General features: G+C 39.6%; 2 protein-coding genes across 4 annotated transcripts in view; both read right to left on the bottom strand.

Annotated features, from left to right (window-relative positions):
• Positions 1 to 328: 328 nt before the first annotated feature.
• Positions 329 to 19,260, bottom strand: SLC35A3 (solute carrier family 35 member A3). 3 transcript variants are annotated; one of them, XM_027892337.1, is made up of 8 exons: positions 19,174 to 19,260; positions 8,392 to 8,596; positions 7,368 to 7,522; positions 7,160 to 7,282; positions 5,891 to 6,062; positions 4,475 to 4,593; positions 3,830 to 3,963; positions 329 to 1,731 (listed from the first exon to the last, which is right to left on the bottom strand). In XM_027892337.1, exons 2-8 carry the CDS (start codon positions 8,576 to 8,578, stop codon positions 1,641 to 1,643), a joined length of 981 nt encoding a protein of 326 aa, XP_027748138.1. In that variant the 5' UTR covers positions 8,579 to 8,596; positions 19,174 to 19,260; the 3' UTR covers positions 329 to 1,640. The 3 variants fall into 3 exon arrangements, with proteins under 3 accessions (XP_027748138.1, XP_027748136.1, XP_027748137.1); XM_027892335.1 differs by lacking the exon at positions 19,174 to 19,260 and adding an exon at positions 15,380 to 15,885; XM_027892336.1 differs by lacking the exon at positions 19,174 to 19,260 and adding an exon at positions 9,997 to 10,021.
• A 1,321-nt stretch (positions 19,261 to 20,581) lies between these two features.
• The window catches only part of LOC114061668 (loricrin-like), a 38,357-nt gene continuing 37,313 nt past the window's right edge, over positions 20,582 to 21,625 (bottom strand). Inside the window, exons 48-49 of the mRNA XM_027892363.1 lie at positions 21,444 to 21,470; positions 20,582 to 21,055 (exon numbers count right to left, since the gene is read on the bottom strand). Coding sequence (XP_027748164.1) covers positions 20,957 to 21,055; positions 21,444 to 21,470 — 126 coding nt within the window. The 3' untranslated portion in view covers positions 20,582 to 20,956. The remainder of the gene's footprint in view (positions 21,056 to 21,443; positions 21,471 to 21,625) is intronic.

Raw genomic sequence — 21,625 nt, forward strand, 5'->3', positions numbered from 1 at the left:
CGTTTTCTTTAGCACAAGACAGAAGAGAGAGCACGAGGCGGGGGGAAACAAGGGAAGCAAGATGTTTTTTACCATTTGCCATTTTACTGGTAAGGGACTCCTGATAAGTTTTTGTATAAATGCATACCACCACAGGTGTAATGTGGGTAAGAGCCACAACACATTAATATCCATTGTGAACAGTCTCCTGAAAAACAGAGATTTTTAAGACAGCTTATTCGTTTATTAGTTCCAGATTTTTTTTGGTGTTTCTGACTATATGCAAATACTTCAAGTGAAGTATTAATAACAGTCTAATTGATCTAACTGCATCAAGGTCTCTTTGTGAAGTTTTTTTTTGTTTAAAACAGACCAACAGCATGCTTTTACATTTAGCTATTGCACATTTGATTACTTTTTAATTATGTTTCCTATTAAAGTAATTCCACTACTAGACTGAATAGCTCCAGAGAAACCATTTTGGTCTGTTGGCTCAAGGACTCTCAGAATAAAATAATAATTAAAAAAACCTCACCAAAACTAAGTAAGCCATTACATAGAAATGCACTGGAGAGTTCATGAGTAAACACCACTTGTTTAAAAAACTCCTCTGTAATAAAGTACAGTACAGTATACAGATACCATACCTTAGTAGCTCCAGATGGAGCTGTTACAGACAACTATAATGCCTTTAAAACATTTATTATGTTTTTTTTTTTTTTTAAATTGTGGTTTAAAGAAAATCTTCAGAGACTACTTAAAGCATAAAAACTACTTTTAAGGTTCTACCAAAAAGTTGATTTTTAATCAATAAAAATAACAAGAATGAACATTACATCTGAGCAAGCACCCATCATAACCCTAATCTTACCACCAGGTTAGTGCCGTAACCTCCAGCCGGTGTTCCCAGAGTTATTCCATCTGTTGGAACACCACAGGCTGATGGAGGCTGGAGTATCAACATGGATTTCTAGCTTTCACTCTGAATTTCTCCCTTTGCGTACCTCGGTGAGAATGTTAACATTCTTACAATACTTCTATATAAGCAACAGAATTATAATATTATCATTTAATAACAGATTTCTGTTATTAAGTCAGCTTTCTAAAAATATAAAAATATTTGATATTGTGAAAGTGTCTTTCAATCATACTTCAATTTTCACAGTTTTAATAAGGAATACCTAATTAGAACCATCACTTTAGATCTATGATGTTCAGCTCATTACACGTAAATAGACAAACAGTTAAAAACATTTACTAAGATTAAATATAATCAAATCGCAAAAACATACAATCTGACAACGTTGTCATGTGCTCTTTCAAAGAGTGCATAGGACATTTTTCTGCAGCAGTCAATACAGTAAATTCTTTTGATGCAATCTCTGTCAAAGCTGTAAACATTCCTAATTGTAGTTTCTTGGAAACTTTTGGTTCAAGTTTTTATTAGCAAGTTGCACTGGGTATTCCCCCGACATTCCCCCCCCATGGGTTACAGATCAGTGTCATCATCCACCTGTAAGCCTCTGGTTTTCAGAACTATCATCAGCATTTCTTCAGGGCAGTAATCCTTCCCTTGCAGTGCACAATGACACTTCCCACATGCCATTGCTAGCAAGGCCCCCAGTGCATGATCTTGAGAAGCAGGCTGATGAGGAAGTCTGCTATGCCTTAATGGGATTTCCTGCAGGTTTGGGATCATAACCGTACAGGAAAGTAGCTGCTATTACAAGGATGGCTCCGAAGAAAAAGACACTGAATAGAATTGGGATAGGAAAAAAAAAGTTTGTTTTAGTTGATGCAGATCTATTTATGTAATACAAACAAAAGAAAGGACATTTTTTCATGAGGAAAATGGAAAGAAATTATTTTTGTCCAATTTTATAAAGAACAAAATAATTTGCATATTTTGGAAGGATGCAGGAAGTTGCTGAAATAAGAAACTTATAACTACAAATTAATGAATCATTATGCTGACATATTCTGAAAATTCAAATTATACTTTCATGAAACAATTGTCAAAAGCAATATTTTTGTTTTGTTTTGTTTTTTAAATCTTTTACCTAAAGCTGTTTGCAAAATGCAAGCAGGAGCTGAAGTGCTACTGCTGTGGTTACCCAGTCCCTTTTAACATCTTACATACTTCATGCAGCTGGAGCTGTGTTTGCTTTAAAATCTAAAGTTTATGTCGAAACAAATTACTGTAGCCCAGGAACTAGTTTGCAAGTCAGTATAATCTAATTTTTGGCAGATACATAAAGATTTATGTCAGGAAAAGATAATAAAGGCATCTTTTGTACTGTGTCACTTGGGCCTTTCAAGTTGTTTTGATAGTTACAAGTCTGAAACAAAATATCCAAAGCCCATAGATGATCAGTACAAATTTTAGAAAAGAACCTTCTCATAAAGACATGACAATGTTGACAATTTGATCTTCTGAACCAAATGATAAGAAAGCTGTGGCACATGACATGACAATCCTTCAGAGAACACAGGTCCCCTATTCCTGGGCATGGCCTATTGCAACACATTCAAGCATTTAAGTCCTTTACATCTATTACTCCAATCAAAGTGTTGGTTGACATGATAGAAACAAGTATACAGTTTCAGATCAAATATATTCAGTTAGCATAAGAAACGTACTAAAGATTAAGTTTGATTAACTCAAGTTGACCAAGTTTTATGAAATGGGATGGTTTCAAGTTCTCCATGCTGCTACGTGGCTCTATTTAATCTAATTATTTACTACCGTTTCCCTTTCAACATGTTTGCTGAAGCTGTTAAGTTACTTATTAAGTTTCCATTTGAGCACACAGAAATTCTTAAACCACTCTGTACAGTCATTTTAATGGGACAAATACAAGCTGCTTATCATCTAAGTTTAACATCTTCCACTTTTTAAGCCTAAATAGTTGCTCTACTTCCTTTTTGGAATGCTTAAGTAAAGCCCTGGTAATATTGCAGGATCACAGAATGGGTAAGGTTAGAAGGAACCACAGTATTGCACCTACACAGTTTTAATAAAAGCATGTTTCTTTGTGCCAGATACAACAATTGTAAATATTATTTAAAATATTTTTATGCTATGAGTATGTGTAACATATGAGAGGAGTGCTGGTCAATTATAATCAAAATCCCAATATATCTGGAAGAGCGATTATAACTTCTACTCTCCATATGTTAACATGCACTGCCAAGACAAGCACTACTCTGAACCCACCCATGTACAAAACCTGAGGTGCACAGAACCACAACAATCTCACCCACAGAACGTCAGGACATAGTGTCCCGACCCTGGAAGCACACAGCAAGCACCTTCTTTCTTGGCTGTTTTCCCTACTAAATACAGTGTGGCATTTACAGCAGGCTCTGCCTTCGGGGTTCCGGGTGCCCTCGGGCAACTCAGTGCTGCAGTGTGACTTCCACGGATGCGTGACTGCGGTTAGTTCTGTCAGAGACTGTGATGAGATGGATGCCAGGCAGTGCGGGAGGAGCTGTCCCTGTCCCTGTCCCTGTCCCGTCGGGGACACGCGGAGCGGTGACCCCCCTGTGCCAATGGCCGCCGCCAGGGGGCGCCCCGGTGCAGTGCCCGCCCGGCGGGATCCGCGGGATGCGGGAAAGGGAAGGGACCGACCGGGAACGGCCCGCACGGAGCGCCCACAGCGCCGGGATCCGCCAGCCAGGGGCTCCTGACCCCGCTGGAAACGGCATCAGGACAACCGGGCTGAACAAACTAACTACTGGTCATGGTACGAAACCAAACTGTGATGTGCAAGTGGTACCTAAACATTCAGAAAGTGTGGCCTGGGCTGTTGTTTTTTTTTTCCCAGCGTACATGGAAAATAATTCTTACCTTGTAGGGACAAAATCTTGCAGCCAGAAATAGGAGATCAGTGTTGACAGTATAATAGAAAGAGAAGTTGCAAATCCTTTTAAAATGTTGTCTGCATATTTTATAACAGCAGCAATTACCAGCCCTCCAAGTGCCTGAAAAAATAGTGAGGTTTGGATTCACAAACTGATAATTTGACAGATAGCATCTATTTTAACACCATGCACTTATTTTAGGGACAGCTTCTGTCTATGTTTAGGAGCAATAAGTTTATTTAATATAATGGATATGCATTGCTGAAAATAAATATTGGAGGAGTAGTTCTTTCCCCATTAAAGAAATTGTTGATATCGCCACCATTAATGAGTGGAAATGCTTATACTATACATTTTTAGCCACAGGAGGAAGGGCATATATATATATATATTTTAAACATTGCAAAATAAGTAATGCTTACATGCTTTTAAGTTGCAGAATATTTAATCATATACTTGCTATATATTTTCCAGGTTTTCATTTAGAGGTTTATTCTAATGGTGATAGATCAGATTTTTGACTATAGAATTCCCAGTAGCTTCAATGATGCCCATTAGTTTCCCCAGTCATTTACAGAAGAGTAAATCCCTAAGTGTCTTCACAGAAACATGGGATACAAGGATATCTCACCTGTAGAACAACAACCACCCAAGTGAGTTTATTGTATCCTTGAAAAAATCCATTCTTTGACAATTGTTCTCCATCATAAATGTATACGCCCATCAGTCCAAATATGCTACCAAAAAATCCTGAAAGTACAAAATTGATTTAAAAGCTTCACGTGAAAAATGTGCAAACAGGCTCCCTACCCTCAGGGGCTTTTCTGCTTTTCAAACTGGACTGCCACTTGCAATACCATCACATCCAAATGCAATCGCTTTGCTATTCTCTTTCAAAAGCTGTTCTCCATACTAATAACAAGGTTGGACTGTTTCCATTAGGATATCCTTATATACTTATTTTCCATTGCTCCCTACTGGAACAGTGTGATTTTTGTTTATGGCATATAGCAAAATTCACTTCAACACAATTTCAGTTTCCCTGAAACAAGTCATGACTGAAGGCTGAAGTCACACTATAACCTGAAGAGAAAAACAGGGAGAACATTTAGTGGAGGAGAGGGTCTCTGACAGAGCAGGAGCAGCAATTAGCAGTTTGCCAGTTCAGACCAGGATCTTCACAGTGGGATTCTCCTGAACCAGTCTCAAACATGGTGAATATTTTCTAGTAGATACTTAATGTCAAAAGAAGAAATTGAGATTAGACTAATAAGTTTGTAAATTGGTGAGTCCAGTGTTCTTCTATCAAAAGGGAAAAATTTAATTTTTGAACGGAGAACAATTTCAATAGTAAACATATTCTACTGAACTTCACATTTCAAACCCCATAAACTGGACAAGATTGCTCTGAGGTGAGGGAAAACTCATTCAGGAACACAGATCATTTCTGTTGTCATTAACATCTAAGGTCTAGAAGACCCAGAACTACTTTGGAAATAGGAGGTATTTTCTTACTAACAGGTGCATAATAGGTAAGGGCATTAAAATAGTTAAGATGAACTGTCTTTTGCAAATGCCTCTCTCCAGTGATTATACAGACAACTAAAACAAACTGACCTTTGTACTGAAATAATTATAATTCACTACCTCATCTTTATTCACAAACAAAGCAGTTTTGCTTTGTTTGGAAAAATGATTACTATCTGTGTTTATCAGATCTTCTGAATTAGTGAAGACAATCTTTTTAAACACAGAGGATACCCAGAATCCTGCATATAATAATATCCTTTATAAAATTTTAAAACACAAATTCACTTGACAGATTCTGTATAAACTTTCAGATACTCTATTAAAAAATTAAGAACTAGGTTGAGATTAGAAAGTAAGTGCTAGAATTCTATCTAGCAGAGTTTATACTTTTGGTTTTAAAATAGTCTTTATGCAGCACACTAAAATGTGGTACTTTTTATATATACATAAATTTTGCACATTTATCTTAATTCTTCAGAATGTAGTATCTTTAACAGATAATTAAAAATAAACTTACCAAGCTGAATGTTTCTGATCCACACAGATTGCTTAGTTTCCTTTAAAATTTTCTCAAAATAAACCCCAGCAAATCCACTAGAAAAGCAGGCTATGAGCACTGCCATCAGCCCCACAAACTGCGACCCCGCTGAATGCTCCTTAGCAGGTGTTGCTTGAGAGTCTGAAGGCCACTGGATGCAAAAACAGTTACACAAAAGTCACTCGTTAAATCCAGTCATGAGCATCTATAAAGTGCACATTTGTTTTCTAGCAACAGTAACAGTTACTCAACACAGACAATCACATGCTTGTCAAGTTTGGCATTTTGCACCATAAATACTTTTAGAGGACTGCAAAGCTAAAATTTTTCTTTCTATGTACATGTAAGGAGTAAAATTGTGCCTGAATTTAAACAGGTGAATTTAAACAGGTGCAGGATTTATGTCTTATAAGCCGGAACTGTTTCTGAATCCCCGTGTGACTTATCATGGTCATTCACAGCCACCAACTTGTGCCACCCAACAGTTGGTTACAAATAGGGGTACAGGTAGAAAACTACTTACACCAGCTGTCTTTAGGATGGGGTAAACTGTCTTTTGCATGTGCCCCTCTTCAGTGACTATGCAGACTAGTTAAATCCTGCAATGTGTCTAATGCCAACTGAATAAAATGCAGTGCCACAGGCAAAATCATACTGAGGAGTCTGTTAAATACTGTCAGAATACTTTGCTCTCATTTTTAATTACTAAATTTCATCATCGTATCTTCTTTCAAATCCTCAAGTTTAAAAATAAAAATTTCTAGGATATGCTGAAATCTGCTAAAAATTCTTAGAATAGTCTCTCATGACATGATACTGCCCTCTGAAAACTACAAACTCTGGTGCCTGTACTATTTAGACCTGAGGCCAGTTTTGCCTTTTGAAATAGTTCAAGTAAATTTGCCGGCCCTATGACAAAGTGGGCCTGGCCTGGCAGAGAAGATCTGTGAATTCCTAAGGACTGAAGACACATGCTAACAAACACTGCTATCATTATTACTTGCAGGTTGCTCCAGAGGCCCTGTCACATTCTACAGTAGAGAACTGGGTTGCAAAAGAGGTGTTATCTTCTGCCTTTGACCCATTTCTGGTGTCCTCCAGACCTGGCCAGGTGTGATTCGCAGTTCCTGACTACACTCTGATGCTCGTGTGCAGCTGGTGGAATCAGAAAGCTGTATAATCAGTATAGAAATCCATGTTCCTTGAATAAACACATTAAAAGAGCACAAGCCACTTGCTAACATTTACCTGTACAAATGCCACTCCTGTCATCAATATTACTAATGACAGCCACTGGTATACACCCAATTTCTTGCTCAACATGGACACAGAAAACAATGCTGTGGTGAGAATTTTCAGTTGGTACGTAACCTAGAAGAACCAAAAACTGTTACTACTGCATAATTCATGGGATTGTGTTTTTTTAAATTTACAGAGAATTCCAAATATACAATACCTGGTATGTGGCTGCATCTAGGTTTGACAATGCTACGTACAGCAAGTTGTTCTGAAGAGTGTAAATTCCCGAAGGAATAGCAAGTTTAAGAGTTTCCATGGGTTTATTAAGGATTTCATCGTGCAGCACTCTGTTCAGAGTCCGTAAATTGCACTCTACCCAAAGAGACAATAAAAGAAATAGACATTCATTAAAAGGAGAGGGGTTAAAAAGTGAAATAGCAATGCTCTGTTCTTAAAATGGTTGCCCCTTTTTACAGCCATCACTATATCAAGACCTCAAAATACTATCTATGTTTGTTTGATGTTCACAAGTCTTGTATTTGTAAGGAAAAATGGCTGCAAGTGTCTTCCCATAGCCTGGAATATCAGAACGAAAACAACTATTCAAAAGACTTTGAATAAAACTTATTGAAACCATATCAATATTTGAAGATAATACATCAAAGGATATCACCTAAAAAGTACATATTTACAATCCTAGAGTGTCATCAATATTTATACATATACAACAATATTTTTAAGCTGTTGAAAACCAAATATATGTACCCAGGAGCCAGATAAATTCAGCTTAAAATGTACAAAATAAGAAACAGAATAAATCGGAATACACTTTTTTTGAGCTTAAAACTGTGAATCTTCCTGAAAACAATGACATTGCTTCCTCCCTCCTTCATCTGCTGTTTATTATGGGCTTCTAAATTATCATTCATGCTTTGGACACACTTAAAGCTTTTCATTTTTTCCTACTTCTACATCTGGATTTCTTAAAAAGTCTGAGCAAACACAAACTTTGAGTTGTTGGCAGAAAATTTATTCTTGCACTCCTCAGTGCCCACATCCTTTAAAAAGAACTTTCTCCAGTAAATACACAGTATGATTAATATCTTTCCAAGACTATTTCTTACACAAGGAGAAGGGAAATGCTTTGTTGTATGCCTGTACTCACATGGCTGCTTTGCAGTTGCCACTACAATACAGCATACTGATTAGGACAATTATTTGGTGCAAAATTTGACACATACTGCTGTCTTTGTAGACCAACAGAACACAGGCCAAAATCTTCAGAAGTTCAGCAATAACTACTGCAGTAGAGGATAAGTATCGGGGTCCTTCTTCTTTCAGTGTCCGGGAATAACGCATGGTCAAGACCAAACTTGTGGTCTGAAAAACCAGGATACCCAAGGAAAGGTACTTCAAATTGGCAGACATTTCTTGAGTTTTTTCTTTCTGAAACAGAATAAAAAAACAAACCCAAGATAATATTGTAGCTATCGGGAATAAGCATATTTTAAAAAGTTGTCCAGGAAGCTCAGTCAAAGGAAAACACAAATCTGATATTTAAAAAGCAAAAGAAGATTATCACTTTAACAATGTTTTCCAAATACATGAATACAAATGGGGAGATATATCAGAATATTAGGAGAAGTGTTAATTAACAGAAATGAAATTTTTTTTATCTGTACTAAAAATAATAAAGTAAAATAAGAGGTATTAGCTGATAATTAGCTTTCCACTAACTGGTTTCACTCCCAAGTTTCACGGATCCAAAGTGCAGATTTCTTTGAGTAGGTGAAGGCTCAGGAGGTATTTTCAAGGTGCAAAAGGTCCACAGTGTGGTACAGCAGAATGCCCTGATGCCATGAGCTGTTCCCAGAGTGAAGGGAGCTTCTCTCTTCCCCGCTCCAAAACCTGCCGGGCCAGAGGGCACCGGGCCAGCAGAACCTGGGGTGAGGGCTGGGCTGCTTTACATGGAAATGGGAGGTACGGCTGAGGAGGAGCGAAAGGGAGAGTTGTGGGAAAGCAGGGCTGGATAGGAAGACGTGATGGAGGAGCTGCAGGGCAGACAGCACCAAACCTGCCCTGCTGATTATTCTGCTCAGAAAAACATCAGTTGAATATAGATGACCAGGTGACTGCACCTCCTTTCTCATACTGCACTGACCACCACAAAGCTTCTCTTAGTAAAGCTGCATCATCTTCATGTCTATCATGAACTTCCATCAAGTTGGAATTCAGTTTTCCTTGCAATTTGTCACCCATTAAAGCATTAACTTAGTGCAGGAGTCTAATATTAGAGACAGTAATGTTCATTTTACAAGCACAATATATTACAAGGAAATTTAAAAAAAGCTCAGTGCTGCTCAGAATATCATATCATTTTCTTCATATTAAGAATTTCCATATGCACAAAAACAAATGCTTTCTATAAAAAGATAACTACTACTGCCCTCGCTGCCCACTCACTCAAAAACAGAGCAGTTTTTTATAATGCCAAAGTAAAATCAAGTCAGTAATTAGAAGTTAACAAATACGTTCTCAAGCAAAACAAAAACCAGTAACATGTCAAGACAATGAATGTAGTTCTCAGTTTTAGAAGCCTAGAGACGGCATTTATTGGATGCACATGCCAGAGCTGTCCCTGTGCATGTCCCACACCTACAGGCACACAATTTCTGGCTCATTAACTATCTAACTTTGTACACACTGATGAAGAACATACCTCTAAATATTTGTAGCTGGATCTGAAGCTGTTTCTTGCTGACTGCATTTCTCTAGCTCAAGATGCATTTCATTGCTATAGTTACAGACATTTGGAGAGCTCTACTTTTCAAATATTTCTGACGTGCCTTTATCTTGTCTCTAAGCATTTATGGATTTTCTCCGGTCATGTATTCCAAATCAAATTATTACCTACATGTCAATGGACACTCAGGAGACACTGCAGTAACCTGCAGACAGGTGAGAACTGCCAACAGCCACAAAGATATGAAGTACATACTTGTATCCTACACGATAAAATTGTTTATTTCAAGAATTATGTGGCTGTAAAAGCATACTGGCAAAGAAGGAAAAAAAAGATGTCAGGATGCAGAAACTGAGGAGGAAATACACAAGGTTCCTTTAAGGAATCTTAATAGGAGATACTTTTGTATGAACAATAATCTCCTTTAACTCCTTAAAAAACAAATACTAAAGATGCAATTGCACTGAACAATATAAATCAGACAGAAATATAAAGTATCAAGAAGAAAGCTGCAGACAATATTTAAGATTTGCTGATGTTTTCCACTGGTTCTGGTGGAATAATCCTTTACATGAGGGTTTTAACTGCAGAATAACAACAAAACAGAGATGATTTGTTGATTGATGAACAACACCTTTGAAGAATAAATTTGCTACAGTTGAGAACAAGAAGGAGAAACAGAAGAACAGTTTCTATAAAGGCATGAAGAGAGGACATGCAAGGTCAGAGATCATACTCTATAGGGAAATACCAGCAACATAGATAAGATAGAGAACAAGGGAAAGAAAAAAAATCCACTGAGAGAAAATACAGAATTGAATTTCACAAAAAGGCCTGGCTATGATACCAGAGAAAATTAACATTTATGGGAGCCAACCTGAACAATTGCTTTCACCTTTTCCATTTACCTCTTTTTTTTTAGTATTGAGACCTGACAAACAAGAAACACAAAGAGCAATAGATTGCTAAGATGAAAACACTGATTTTCATGAAAGCACTCTTGCAGATAAATAAGTTTTTAAACTTTTTGGTTTTCAGTTTTCAAAATGCTTCTGAACAAAATACAGATAATGAGAACACACATTTTCCTGACTTGGACCCAAATTTCTGCATTCTGCAAGCCTGTGAGGTGACAAAGGGTTTTACAAACATTCAAATTTATTAGATATCAAAAATTCCTTAACTTTCAAAACAGGTCACAATATTAAAAATAATGTTCACAATAATTTCTTACTGAAATACAACCATCTATTTATGAAGCAGCTTAAAATGTAATTTTAATAAGTAAATCACTAGTACGCTGTTTGATGAGCAAGTACCAAAGCAATCAGCATGAAAACATAACAACAAGCACAACAGTTTGATAAGCCCATCAGCCGTGAGGAATACATACCACCATATTATCTTCAACTACTGCCTTGTCTTCCTTAGTAATCATGATAAAAAGGGAACTTTCCCCGGACAGTGTGTCTCAAAAAGGTGCCAGTAGCAGGAAACATTTCTTTACCGTAACTCACTAAAGCAATTTCAGGGTTCCAAACATTCACACAAAAAGGATTTCAAGTGTCCAGTGTGACAGTTGAAATAAGGATATTTGTTAAAAGTCAGTGGTCGGCGAGGCAGGCTTGTGGAGAACAAGGGTGTGAAGTTTCCCACTGTACTTTCAAGCTGGTTCACAGAGCAGGAACTAGAGAGTCCTGAAACGTATGCCAGTGATATAACCACCCTCTACTAAGCACACACAGCATCTTATCAGCTTTCCTGCTCCCTTTAAAAGAGCTGCATATCAATTCATAGAACTCTGTGCAAACAGGGAACTGGATCCAGAGAAAGAGCCAAGTATTGAGCTCCAAATAGCTGAGCTGCCTTCAACTGCAGTTTCACAGCAGCTTTAGACTAACAGATTACTGCCAGAGGTGTAATTGCTTGCTGGTAGCCATGAGCTCCTGCTCCCCTCACAGCAATAGCTTGTGCAGGCACAGAATAAATGAACCATTGCCTTAATAACAGCCCACACGTTGATTGTTTTAAGCCAATAATGAAATTAAAGTTCCCAATGCGTTTCCTGTACAGAGTTACAATATAGATTTCTTACTGGGCATTGGATGCTCTACTCAGTACTCTGCAGGGTGCATCTGTCTGAAAACTCAGATTTAGGTTTGCTAAGTCAAATACTGGAAGTTAAGGGGTCCCATTAACTCAGTGTCTTTTGAACTGTACCTTACAGCCTGTGAAGGACCTGCAGCTCGTTGACTATAATGCAGCCTAACACATCTGTTACCTCAGGAACAAGGCTCATTACTCTTTGCTCCTATTAGTCCAGGTGAATAAAAAAGTCAGCTGCCTGTGTGTCATTTATTCAGTGTACCATGGAGACACACCCTATGGCCACAGGAAGGCAGGGCTGTACAGGAGTCATTATGCAGGAAGAAGCCAAGATGGGATTTACGGCCACACAAAGTTTGACTTCAGAACACAAACACACAGGTGAATAAAATACAGATGGATACCACGAAGAGTTGTTTTCCTTAGAAGTATAAACAAAAAGGGCCCTGGAAAGGTTTTATAGACTCAGAAAAGAAAACAAAGCAAAACAGTCTATACAGGAAGTAATACCTTCATCTCAAAGTTCCATACCTATGCAATGCCTGAAAAATATCCCTTCAAAGGAAGCAGATTTTTTTAAAGCGGAAAATCATGTATTTCCATTTCATTCAATCATTCAGACAAAACGAATGGATTTTTGACTTGCAGGTTCTCATCTCCCTTTGTAGTACCTCCAACACAGGCTAAAATTTAGTATTTTACATTTTATTTTTATATTATCCCTACATTTTCCCTCCTAAAATACTGGTAAATTCTAATGTTTGCAGATGAAATTAGACCAAAAGGAACATAATCAATATGACTTAATGAACAGCAAAGACACTATATATGTTTTTATTTTCCCCCCTCCATTCAACAACAATACCTGCTGATAATTATCAGGCTTTACTAAAGAGATTACAAGACTTTTCTTAAGATTTTGTCTTTTAAAGAACAGATGGTATAAACTTCTGAGTTTCTCAGCTGCTACATATCTACCAATGGAAAATCCTGTGCAAAATTAAGGATTAGTCTATCTCTATGAATTGATCCTATTCTTGAGTTTGTAGAAGGACTCAAAATCTGATAGAATTATTTTAGTTTGAGGTATCTAAAAAATACTAAAAAAGAGAACTCTGGAAGGAAACTGACTTATTTGAGATTCTCTTCAGTTAAACTCGGAGACTAGAGACTATCTTGAGGCATTTTCCAAAGGTGGTTGAAGTTATACTGCATATTATCAAGATCCTTCCAGGAGCATGGTCTAACACCATCTGCAAGAACGAGAGAGCAGGAGCATCTCCACACATCCAGGCACTCCCAAAATTTCACACCATGCTGATTCAAACACATTAAGATAAAGTGAGCACAGAAGTGTTAAGACTCAACTTTGTCTAACATCAACTATCTAGTTCATTAGCATGTTTTAGGCTCAGTGAAATTTTAAGGTGGGGATGCTGTACATTTTATATATAATTTTATAAATAAAAAGGGTGATAGTTCATGCACAAATAACCCAAATTTCATTTATTTGACGGTGCATTTTTCCTGCATCAATTACACTGCAAGTTCTTTCAGTATCCCAAACTATCCAATATTCTGCATTGTATTTTACTAATTCTGCATGAGTTAATGAAAAAGCTTTTTTTACAGTCACTGCAGCTGACTCACTTTTATTATATTCATTAAATTTAATTTTCCTCAAATTTCTGAAACTTCAAGAGAGAACTGAAGAAAACTTGGGAAAAAAGTCAGCATCCCAAAAGCCCTAAGCACCCAACACTATCTCAAGAAGTAGATGACAGAGTAACACACACAAAAAAAAATCAATTAACAATGAATTCCAATAAGTTGCATAACAAAAAGGTAGGTTAAATTCACCAAAAGATTTGACACGAAAATAACCTCTACTGGCAACTGTTTCTTTACTCCTGACAACTCTGTTACAAGGAAAGTTAAAGTTAAAAAAGGAAAATATACTAATTACTACTATGTTTCCAGTCTTCATAGTGATGGCATTATGTGAATTAAATTCCTTCCAGCCTAGTTGTGAAATGTTTTCACTGTTGACAGTCTTTTAGAGTAAAAAGCCAAGTGACAGGAGTTATTATTCCTAGCTCTTATTCTATTTTATGATTAATCAATTTAACATTGCTTAACTCAAACAAAAGGTATTTGTATATTATTTAAAAAACAAAGCCAAACACAAGCAGACAACCAGCCTCTTAAAACCATCAAAGGCAAAGCGTAAGTTTTGTGTGCCAGTACACCAAATTCTACATATGGGATGTGCCAGAGAATAAACATGGATTGAGTCTGCCTTATGGAAGGAAAACCAGAGTGGAAAGCAAAGTAGGCTATTTCATTCCAGTGGAACAGGTATGGACACACTTCCTGGGCGTTTGCTTTGAAATCAGGATAGCAGATTAAAGGAACAGGATTGCATTCTCATATTTCTCCAATGGAATGTGAGCCCACTGCTGATGCTACACCTGTACAAATACCATAAGCTGTCAACAAAGGAAAAGCACAACTGCAAGGTGGGACAAGAGCTGACTCACAGAACCTGAAGAACCTATTTTTATAAGACTTCTGCGCTTCTGCACATGCACTGCCCTGTTTCCTGTGCTGGATAACACACAAGTAACTCTAACTAACAATAACATGTCACTCTCTGCAACACAACTACATTCCTCAGAGGAAAGTTCTATTCCATAAATATTCCGTCTACTGGAACCAGCCTTCTTTTAACCAAAAGTAGTATCCAATACTAAAAATATATGGATGGAAAATAAATGGGTGGAAGGAACGTCATGAAGTTCAACGAGGTCAAGTGCAAGGTCCTGGCCATGGGCTGGGGCAGTCCCTGAACAGGCTGCCCAGAGAACTGCAGCAACTCTGCTGGACGGGGCTCTGAGCAGCCTGCCCTAATGGAAGATGTCCCTGCCCATGGCAGGGGAGTTGGAACCAGATGATTTTTAGGTTCCTTCCAACCCAAACCACTCTTTGATTCTATGATAAATGTCCCAAACGGTACTGAGGCTGCACAGACCTTTCCAAAACTAGTCAAGTGCTGCTGAACTGGGTTCTGAAGTAGATTTTATATACATATAAATATTTTAACTGCCAAATTTGTTCTGCTATCAACAGTGCATTTCTTTCTCCCCTCACCCCTACAAGATATAATCTCTCATGTCAGTGTAATCTTAATAAACCATATTAGACCCTGTATTTCTCACTTTAAAATGTCACTATTATGTTTTCCATTTTCCTTATACTAGAGTAAGTTTCTTCTTTGTTCCCTCCCATAAGCTATCTATAATTATCAGCCCAAATATCCCCAAATACATGGCACTTCCCAACTAAATCACTGCAACTCACTTTATTATTTTAAAACTTACCTTGCTCTTTCTTTTGTTTTCCAGTTTGTTACCCATTCTTCTTGCTGAAGACATTATAAAGTGTATTAAATACACTATGAAAAAAATAAAACAGCTATGCTTCTCTTACAGCTTGTACACTTCAGAAGTGTTGCTAAAAGCAAATCCCAAACTTTTTTCCTTACTCTTCTAGCAGAAACTGAGGAACAAAGACTTTTTTCACATGAAGTTTTCCTTCAGGCAGTATTTCTGATTTTTCCACTGACATAAAAAAAAATTTTAACTGGTGAAAACAAATTAAAAACGTAACAACATTCAAATAATTTTCACGACACGGGATATCAAGCACAACACAGTAGATGAGTGGCGGACCTTGCTCCTGCAACGTCATCTGTCTCACCACAGTCCTATCTCAGTGTGCTGGTTTTGGCTGGTGTAGAGTTCATTTTCCTCACAGTGGCTGGTACGGGGCTGTGTTTGGAATTTGTGCTGGAAAGTGTTGGTAACACAAGGATGTTCTCGCTATTGCTGAGCAGTGCTTACACTTTCCTGCTTCCCACCCCACCAGGGAGGAGGCTGGGAATGCACAGGGAGTTGGGAGGGGACAGAGCCAGGACAGCTGACCCCAAGTGACCCACGGGATATCCCACACCATATGGAACCTACTCAGCACATAAAGATGGGGGAAGAAGAAGGAAGGAGGGGATGTTCAGAGTGACGGTGTTTGTCTTCCCAAGGCATCGTTACACACGATGCAGCTCGGCTTTCCTGGAGGTGGCTGAACACCTGCCTGCCCATGGGATGTGGTGAATGAATTCTTTGGTTTGCTTTGCTTGCATATGTGGATTTTGCTTTACCTACTAAGCTGTCTTTGTCTCAACCCACAAGTTTTCTTGCTTTTACCCTTTTGATTCTCTCCCCCATCCCACTGTGGGGAGTGAGCCAGTGGCTGTGTGGGGCTTAATTGCCAGCTGGGGTTAAACCACAACACTTGGTCATTTTAAAATCATGCAGATGCTTTTTAGAACTGGCAAGTGCACTTAAGCACAGAGCAGTTACACATTAAAGGGTAACTGTTAAAGATCAACCAATAATTTCTTTTAAACTTTGCTCCAAAACCTCAGCTTTTTACAAAGATAGTGGAGGCTATATCAGTGATTCAGTGGCCTATCACTCAACCAGGAAATTCCCTCATTGCCAAGTCTAACAAAAGGAATGCAATTACATATTATCTATTAACTAAAGTCCAATTTCAGAGAATGCTATAAATTGCTTGGGAATCGGGTAAGGTTTTCTTACAGGTTGACAGACAACCAGAGAAAGGGAACTTCACTGAGATTTTTTATGATCTCACAAAGGTTTTCTGTTTGTTTGTTTGTTTCCTTCTTTCACGGGGAAAAAAAAAAATCACCTTTCTAATCTATGTATCAGACAGGAGGAGTTGGGCATTGTGACTCTTAAATGTGAGATTTGTGGCTAAGTGCTCTTTAAGCCCACCCCCTTTATCCTTTACACCAAACCTAAGAAGCCAAAGTTCAGATATTTTTTCTTGATGAGAATTTGGTTTGATGAACATTATACAAATGACATATTGAGTATAAATATTCAGCGTTCAGGACATTTAGGCCCTCACTGAGCTAAATGTTAACACCAGCATTTCTTGTAAGATGAAGCCTTCAACTCTGCACAGTAGTGCAACAGTTTTATATTGACATAGCAGTCATTAAGCCAAACTCTGCCTGCCAGCACAGAAATTTGATACAACCTGCCTGAAGTGCCTCTCACTGATTCACACAGTACACACACTGTGTTCATTGTATAGATCAAGGTATAGACAGATCCCACAGTCACATCCAGGCTGTGAGCAAGAACACGTTCAGTTCTCAGTTTTAGTTCAAATGCCCATCCCTCCTCCAGCAGGAGGGCAATGCCATGAACTGAAGGACTGCTTGAATGCAACTCCTGCAGATGTATTAAGCCAATGAAAGAGCTTGACATAAGGTGCTGGGAGACTGAACATTGAATCCAGCTGGGTTCAGCCACAGCTTACGCTTGTGGCATTTATGAATCACAAATCAAGTCTGGGTGCTCAAGGCAACACAGGTACCCTCAGCCAAGGTGACCTACTTGGAGCAGAGTAACACAAAGTAGATACTCCAGTGAAAATAAATCTGTAGACACTGCAGAAAGCTAGCAATTGCAAATAAAATTAGACAGCTGAACAGTGTATAAGGGGTATAAATATAAGACAAGGTTCAAAACCCCAGTGGAAAAATCCTGAACTCCGAACCATCTGACATTTTCATGCTAGATCCTAAGAAGTACAGATCTTAAGAACCTCTTCTCCCCTCTAGAGACACCCTCCACTGATGTGATCCAGCTGTGTAGCCTTCTGAGTTCCAGCCAAGGCCCGCAGCCTGCGCAAGCAGCAGGCATTTGGTGTGAACTGAAGCAACTCGAGAAGAATGAGCCCAGGTCGCAGGCAATTCAAGAATAATACAGGAGGAATCACTGTGTCTAGCAAGCCTGTCCCAAAGATCAAGGATGTGTTGTCCTCACTTAACACTGACAAATCTGGAACTGTTTTAAGCAGACAGAGGTGACTTGAATTCCATAGGTACTTCGGTGAGATGATCCCTGCCTTTCTCCTGTTATTGCAAACAGTGTAACTTGCACAAGGAATTAGGCTGTGTAGGCAGGCAGAGTCACTCCTAACAATACATCACTCTAAAGAAAGCAAATTTCTACTTACTACAACCAGCCTTTCCCAAAAACAGTATTTTTGCCACACATACCACTTCTACAAATGAGAACATCAGACATCCCCAAAACAATGGATCCTTATCCCACATGTGATTTTAAATCACGAGTTCTCACAGTGCCTAACAATGTTCAAGGGAATATTAAGCTTCAGTTTCTAAAGGAAGAGGTTATTATAAATCACTTCCTCCACAACTGTCACTTCCCCTACACTCACCTGCAGCCTCAGAGCTCATACAGAGTTCAGGTGAGCCAAGTGTAGGGCCCATGGAGAAAGGTAACCCCCCAGTTCATCACCTAATGTTCATTCTAAGACCCATTTTGTCATTCTGCACTTTTGTTGAAAAGTAAACGTTGTCTTAGATCCCAACCCATCTGTGTAGAGGCCGCCTGACAAATAAACTTCCCACTGTGGTTCTCACTCAGTTTTAGGAAACTTTGTTGTGTATGTTATTTATGTTCCACATAACACAGCCCTCCATTGCTGAAAGCTGTGTCAGTCTTCTCCACCCAATCATTCCTTTAAAAGCTTTCTTTGGAATCTAAGTCCTCCTCGGTCTGATTTAAAACACAGTTTACAGGATTCAATAAAATGAAACAACTTGCCGTACCTTCTGGCATTTATCTTTTACCTTTCAGTTTATTCCATAATATGCATTATTACATTCATTATCTCTGCATCCTCTGGGTTTCTGACTTAATCCACAAGCGCTGTACTGCTAGAGCGTTTCTCATTTCAAAAACCTGGTATGAAATCGTGATACCACGCAAATACTTGTAAAGCGTGCATTTCTGATAACTTTACACGCCGCTCTGCATCACTGAGCATCTTCTGGGCAGAGCCCCAGCAGCGCCGGGAGCCCCAGGCTCGGCAGCTCCGCGCCTTTCCCAACTTCACACACCGCCGCCCCCCGCAGCGACTTCACCTTCACCCTCCCTCCCTCCCTCTGCCCCGAACCGCTCCGTGCCCACACATTTCTCTCAGCGTCTCTCCGATCCCACCCTTCCCCTCCCAGCCTGCTCCCACAGACCCGCTTCCCGCCCCATCCACCGGCCCCGAACGCCTCCCCCTCCCGCAGCACAGGCCTCCCTCGGCTCGCTGCCTCCCGCACGGCCCCGCTCCCCGCGGGGCGGCCCCGGCCGGGCTCTGCTCCCACCTGCGCCCGCCGGGCCCCGCTCGCCCCTCGCCGCCGGCCCGGCCCGGCCCGGCTCCCTCAGCTCCGGGGCTTCCGGGCGCCGGTCCCGTCCCGCAAAGGCTCCGGCTGCAGCCGAGCCCCGCCCGCTCCGTTCCCAGGGCCGCGGCGGCAGCGAGCCCCGCCCGGGCCGAGCCGGGCCGAGCCCCGGGCAGGGCATGGCTGGGCCCGCGTCGGGGGCAGCGCGGGGCTGGGGGGCTGAGCCCTGGGATGGAGCCCCGGCCACCTCCCAGCGAGCGCCCCGCGGGCCCCGTCCTGCTGGCAGCACAAAGGGGCACTTGTGACAGGAGCGCCTGGGGTGACACCCCAGCCGGGTTTGTGAGAGGGGCAGGGCTGGCTCGGGTGCTGGTGCGGGCCTGACACGGAGAAGGGCACTGCGCTGTGCAAAGGAACGAATGGGCCACGAAATGTTGAGGATCATATTTAGGCAAAACTTTATGCTTAAGGGGTTATGTCCCGATGGTTGGCAAAGGACAGCGTAGCACACCAAAACTTGGCGAAATCTTGGCCCCGCTGAACTGGAATGGAAACCCGTCCCACCCATTACAGCAGTAAACCGTGGGAGACAAGCACACTACTAATAAAGGTAGTTTTAATAGTAGATACGTGTTCAATAAGACACTCATTAGAAGTATGCTTTAGGAGAATGCACTTTGTTGACACCAAACTGAAGGCTCTGGCAGGTCCCAAAGAGTTTGCTGCAAGGTGTGGAACTGCTCCTGAACTCAAAAATGGGACATGGTCTTTCAGTGACTGCATTGACTGTACCTGCTTGCAGATGTCAGCATCATTCTTGAAATTAAAATGTCAGATATTTCAGGTATCACAGGTTATACTAAATACTTCAAAAAAAGGAGCCAAGATTTTGTCAAGGTTATTAATTTAATAATTTTCCATTCCTTCACAAGGGAAAAGGCATTGGTTTTCAGCAGCTTTAGACTATCAGCCTAATCTGGGTTATATTTGCCTCCTATTCCTGTCTACAGAACTCTAGGTATCTGCCATTGGTTTGAACAGAGTTCGGCATTTCTTTGCTCTGAGCTGTAACGCTTTTTTAATGAATAAACTTTAGTTAACCCCCCAAAATTTCAGTCCCGTGGAGTACTTTTCTTTTGCTTTGCAATTCTCCATATTGAACTACATCTGATTACAATAGACTAAAACCAATACTCTGAGCCTAGTTTAGCATCTTTCATTCTGTCCCATGGAGAACTGCTTATCAGATGTTTACGTTCACCTTATTTTATGTGATCAGAACCAGGCATAGTGCTCAGCTCACATACACAACGATTTATTTGACCTCGTCCACTTTGGTGAATAACCAAATACTTTCTAATTTGTTACACCAATCATTTCAGGCAGGTGTTCGCTGCATTCCCTATCGGAAATAAAAATAAATCATATAGGTAGGGTACAATATGCTCTCTTAAAATGATGCCTAAAACACTGACAAAACTAATGATATCTACTAATGACTAAAACCAGAGGTAAACTAATGAGAGGCATGACATATCAGCTAGACATGCAACATAACAGCCAAGTAGCATCTGACAATTTGACTTAAGGGTATTTTTTTTCTTATATTAAGTAATTAATAATGTGAAATATAATTCGTGTTTAGGTTGTCAAGCAGCTCTTCAGAAGTTCATATAGACCATTTGGATGTAGCAGCAGAGAGAGCAAAGGCACTCAAAACACTGAATAACATCAGGAGAAGGGGAGTGGAGTGTTTCCCAGCAGAGCTCTATAAAAAAAAAGCAAGACATTTGATAACCCCATTTCAAAATAATTCTGTTTATCACTATTATAAAAGCATAGAAAGTTTCAGAGGAATCTTTTCCTATTAGCCCTTTTTATTATGTAGACATTTCTGATGTTAAAAAGACCATGTGTCACACCCATAGTGCCTGTAAATCAGCAGGTGTTCGGTTTTCAAGTGATAGGCAGGGACAAACGTGGAAAACACCTGTGTGGTCCCTCTTCTCTTCATTTTTGTCGATACTGTTCCCATTTATTATGTTGCACATGTCTTCTCAAAGGGTTATTCAAATATCTCACAGTATAAACAACACTTTCAGTTTTCTATGATAGGTATGAAGAAACCAGTAGAAACTACAAAGAGAAGTGCTTACCACTTGACTGCCTCCAGAGGAAGGTGACTGCTGAAAACAAACAAGAAAACAAATAAATCTACAAGTGTTCCCACCCAATGGCTTTGAACACAGTTTTTGCCTGTGATCAACAAGTTTTGAATACGTTGACCCACAGCATGGGTTTAATTTATTCAAGAGGAAAACTGCTTTGCATTGATAAA

The sequence above is a fragment of the Empidonax traillii genome, unplaced genomic scaffold, assembly GCF_003031625.1.
Source record: "Empidonax traillii isolate 1590-97213 ecotype Southwest subspecies unplaced genomic scaffold, ASM303162v1 scaffold347:size1123457, whole genome shotgun sequence".
NCBI lineage: Eukaryota > Metazoa > Chordata > Aves > Passeriformes > Tyrannidae > Empidonax > Empidonax traillii.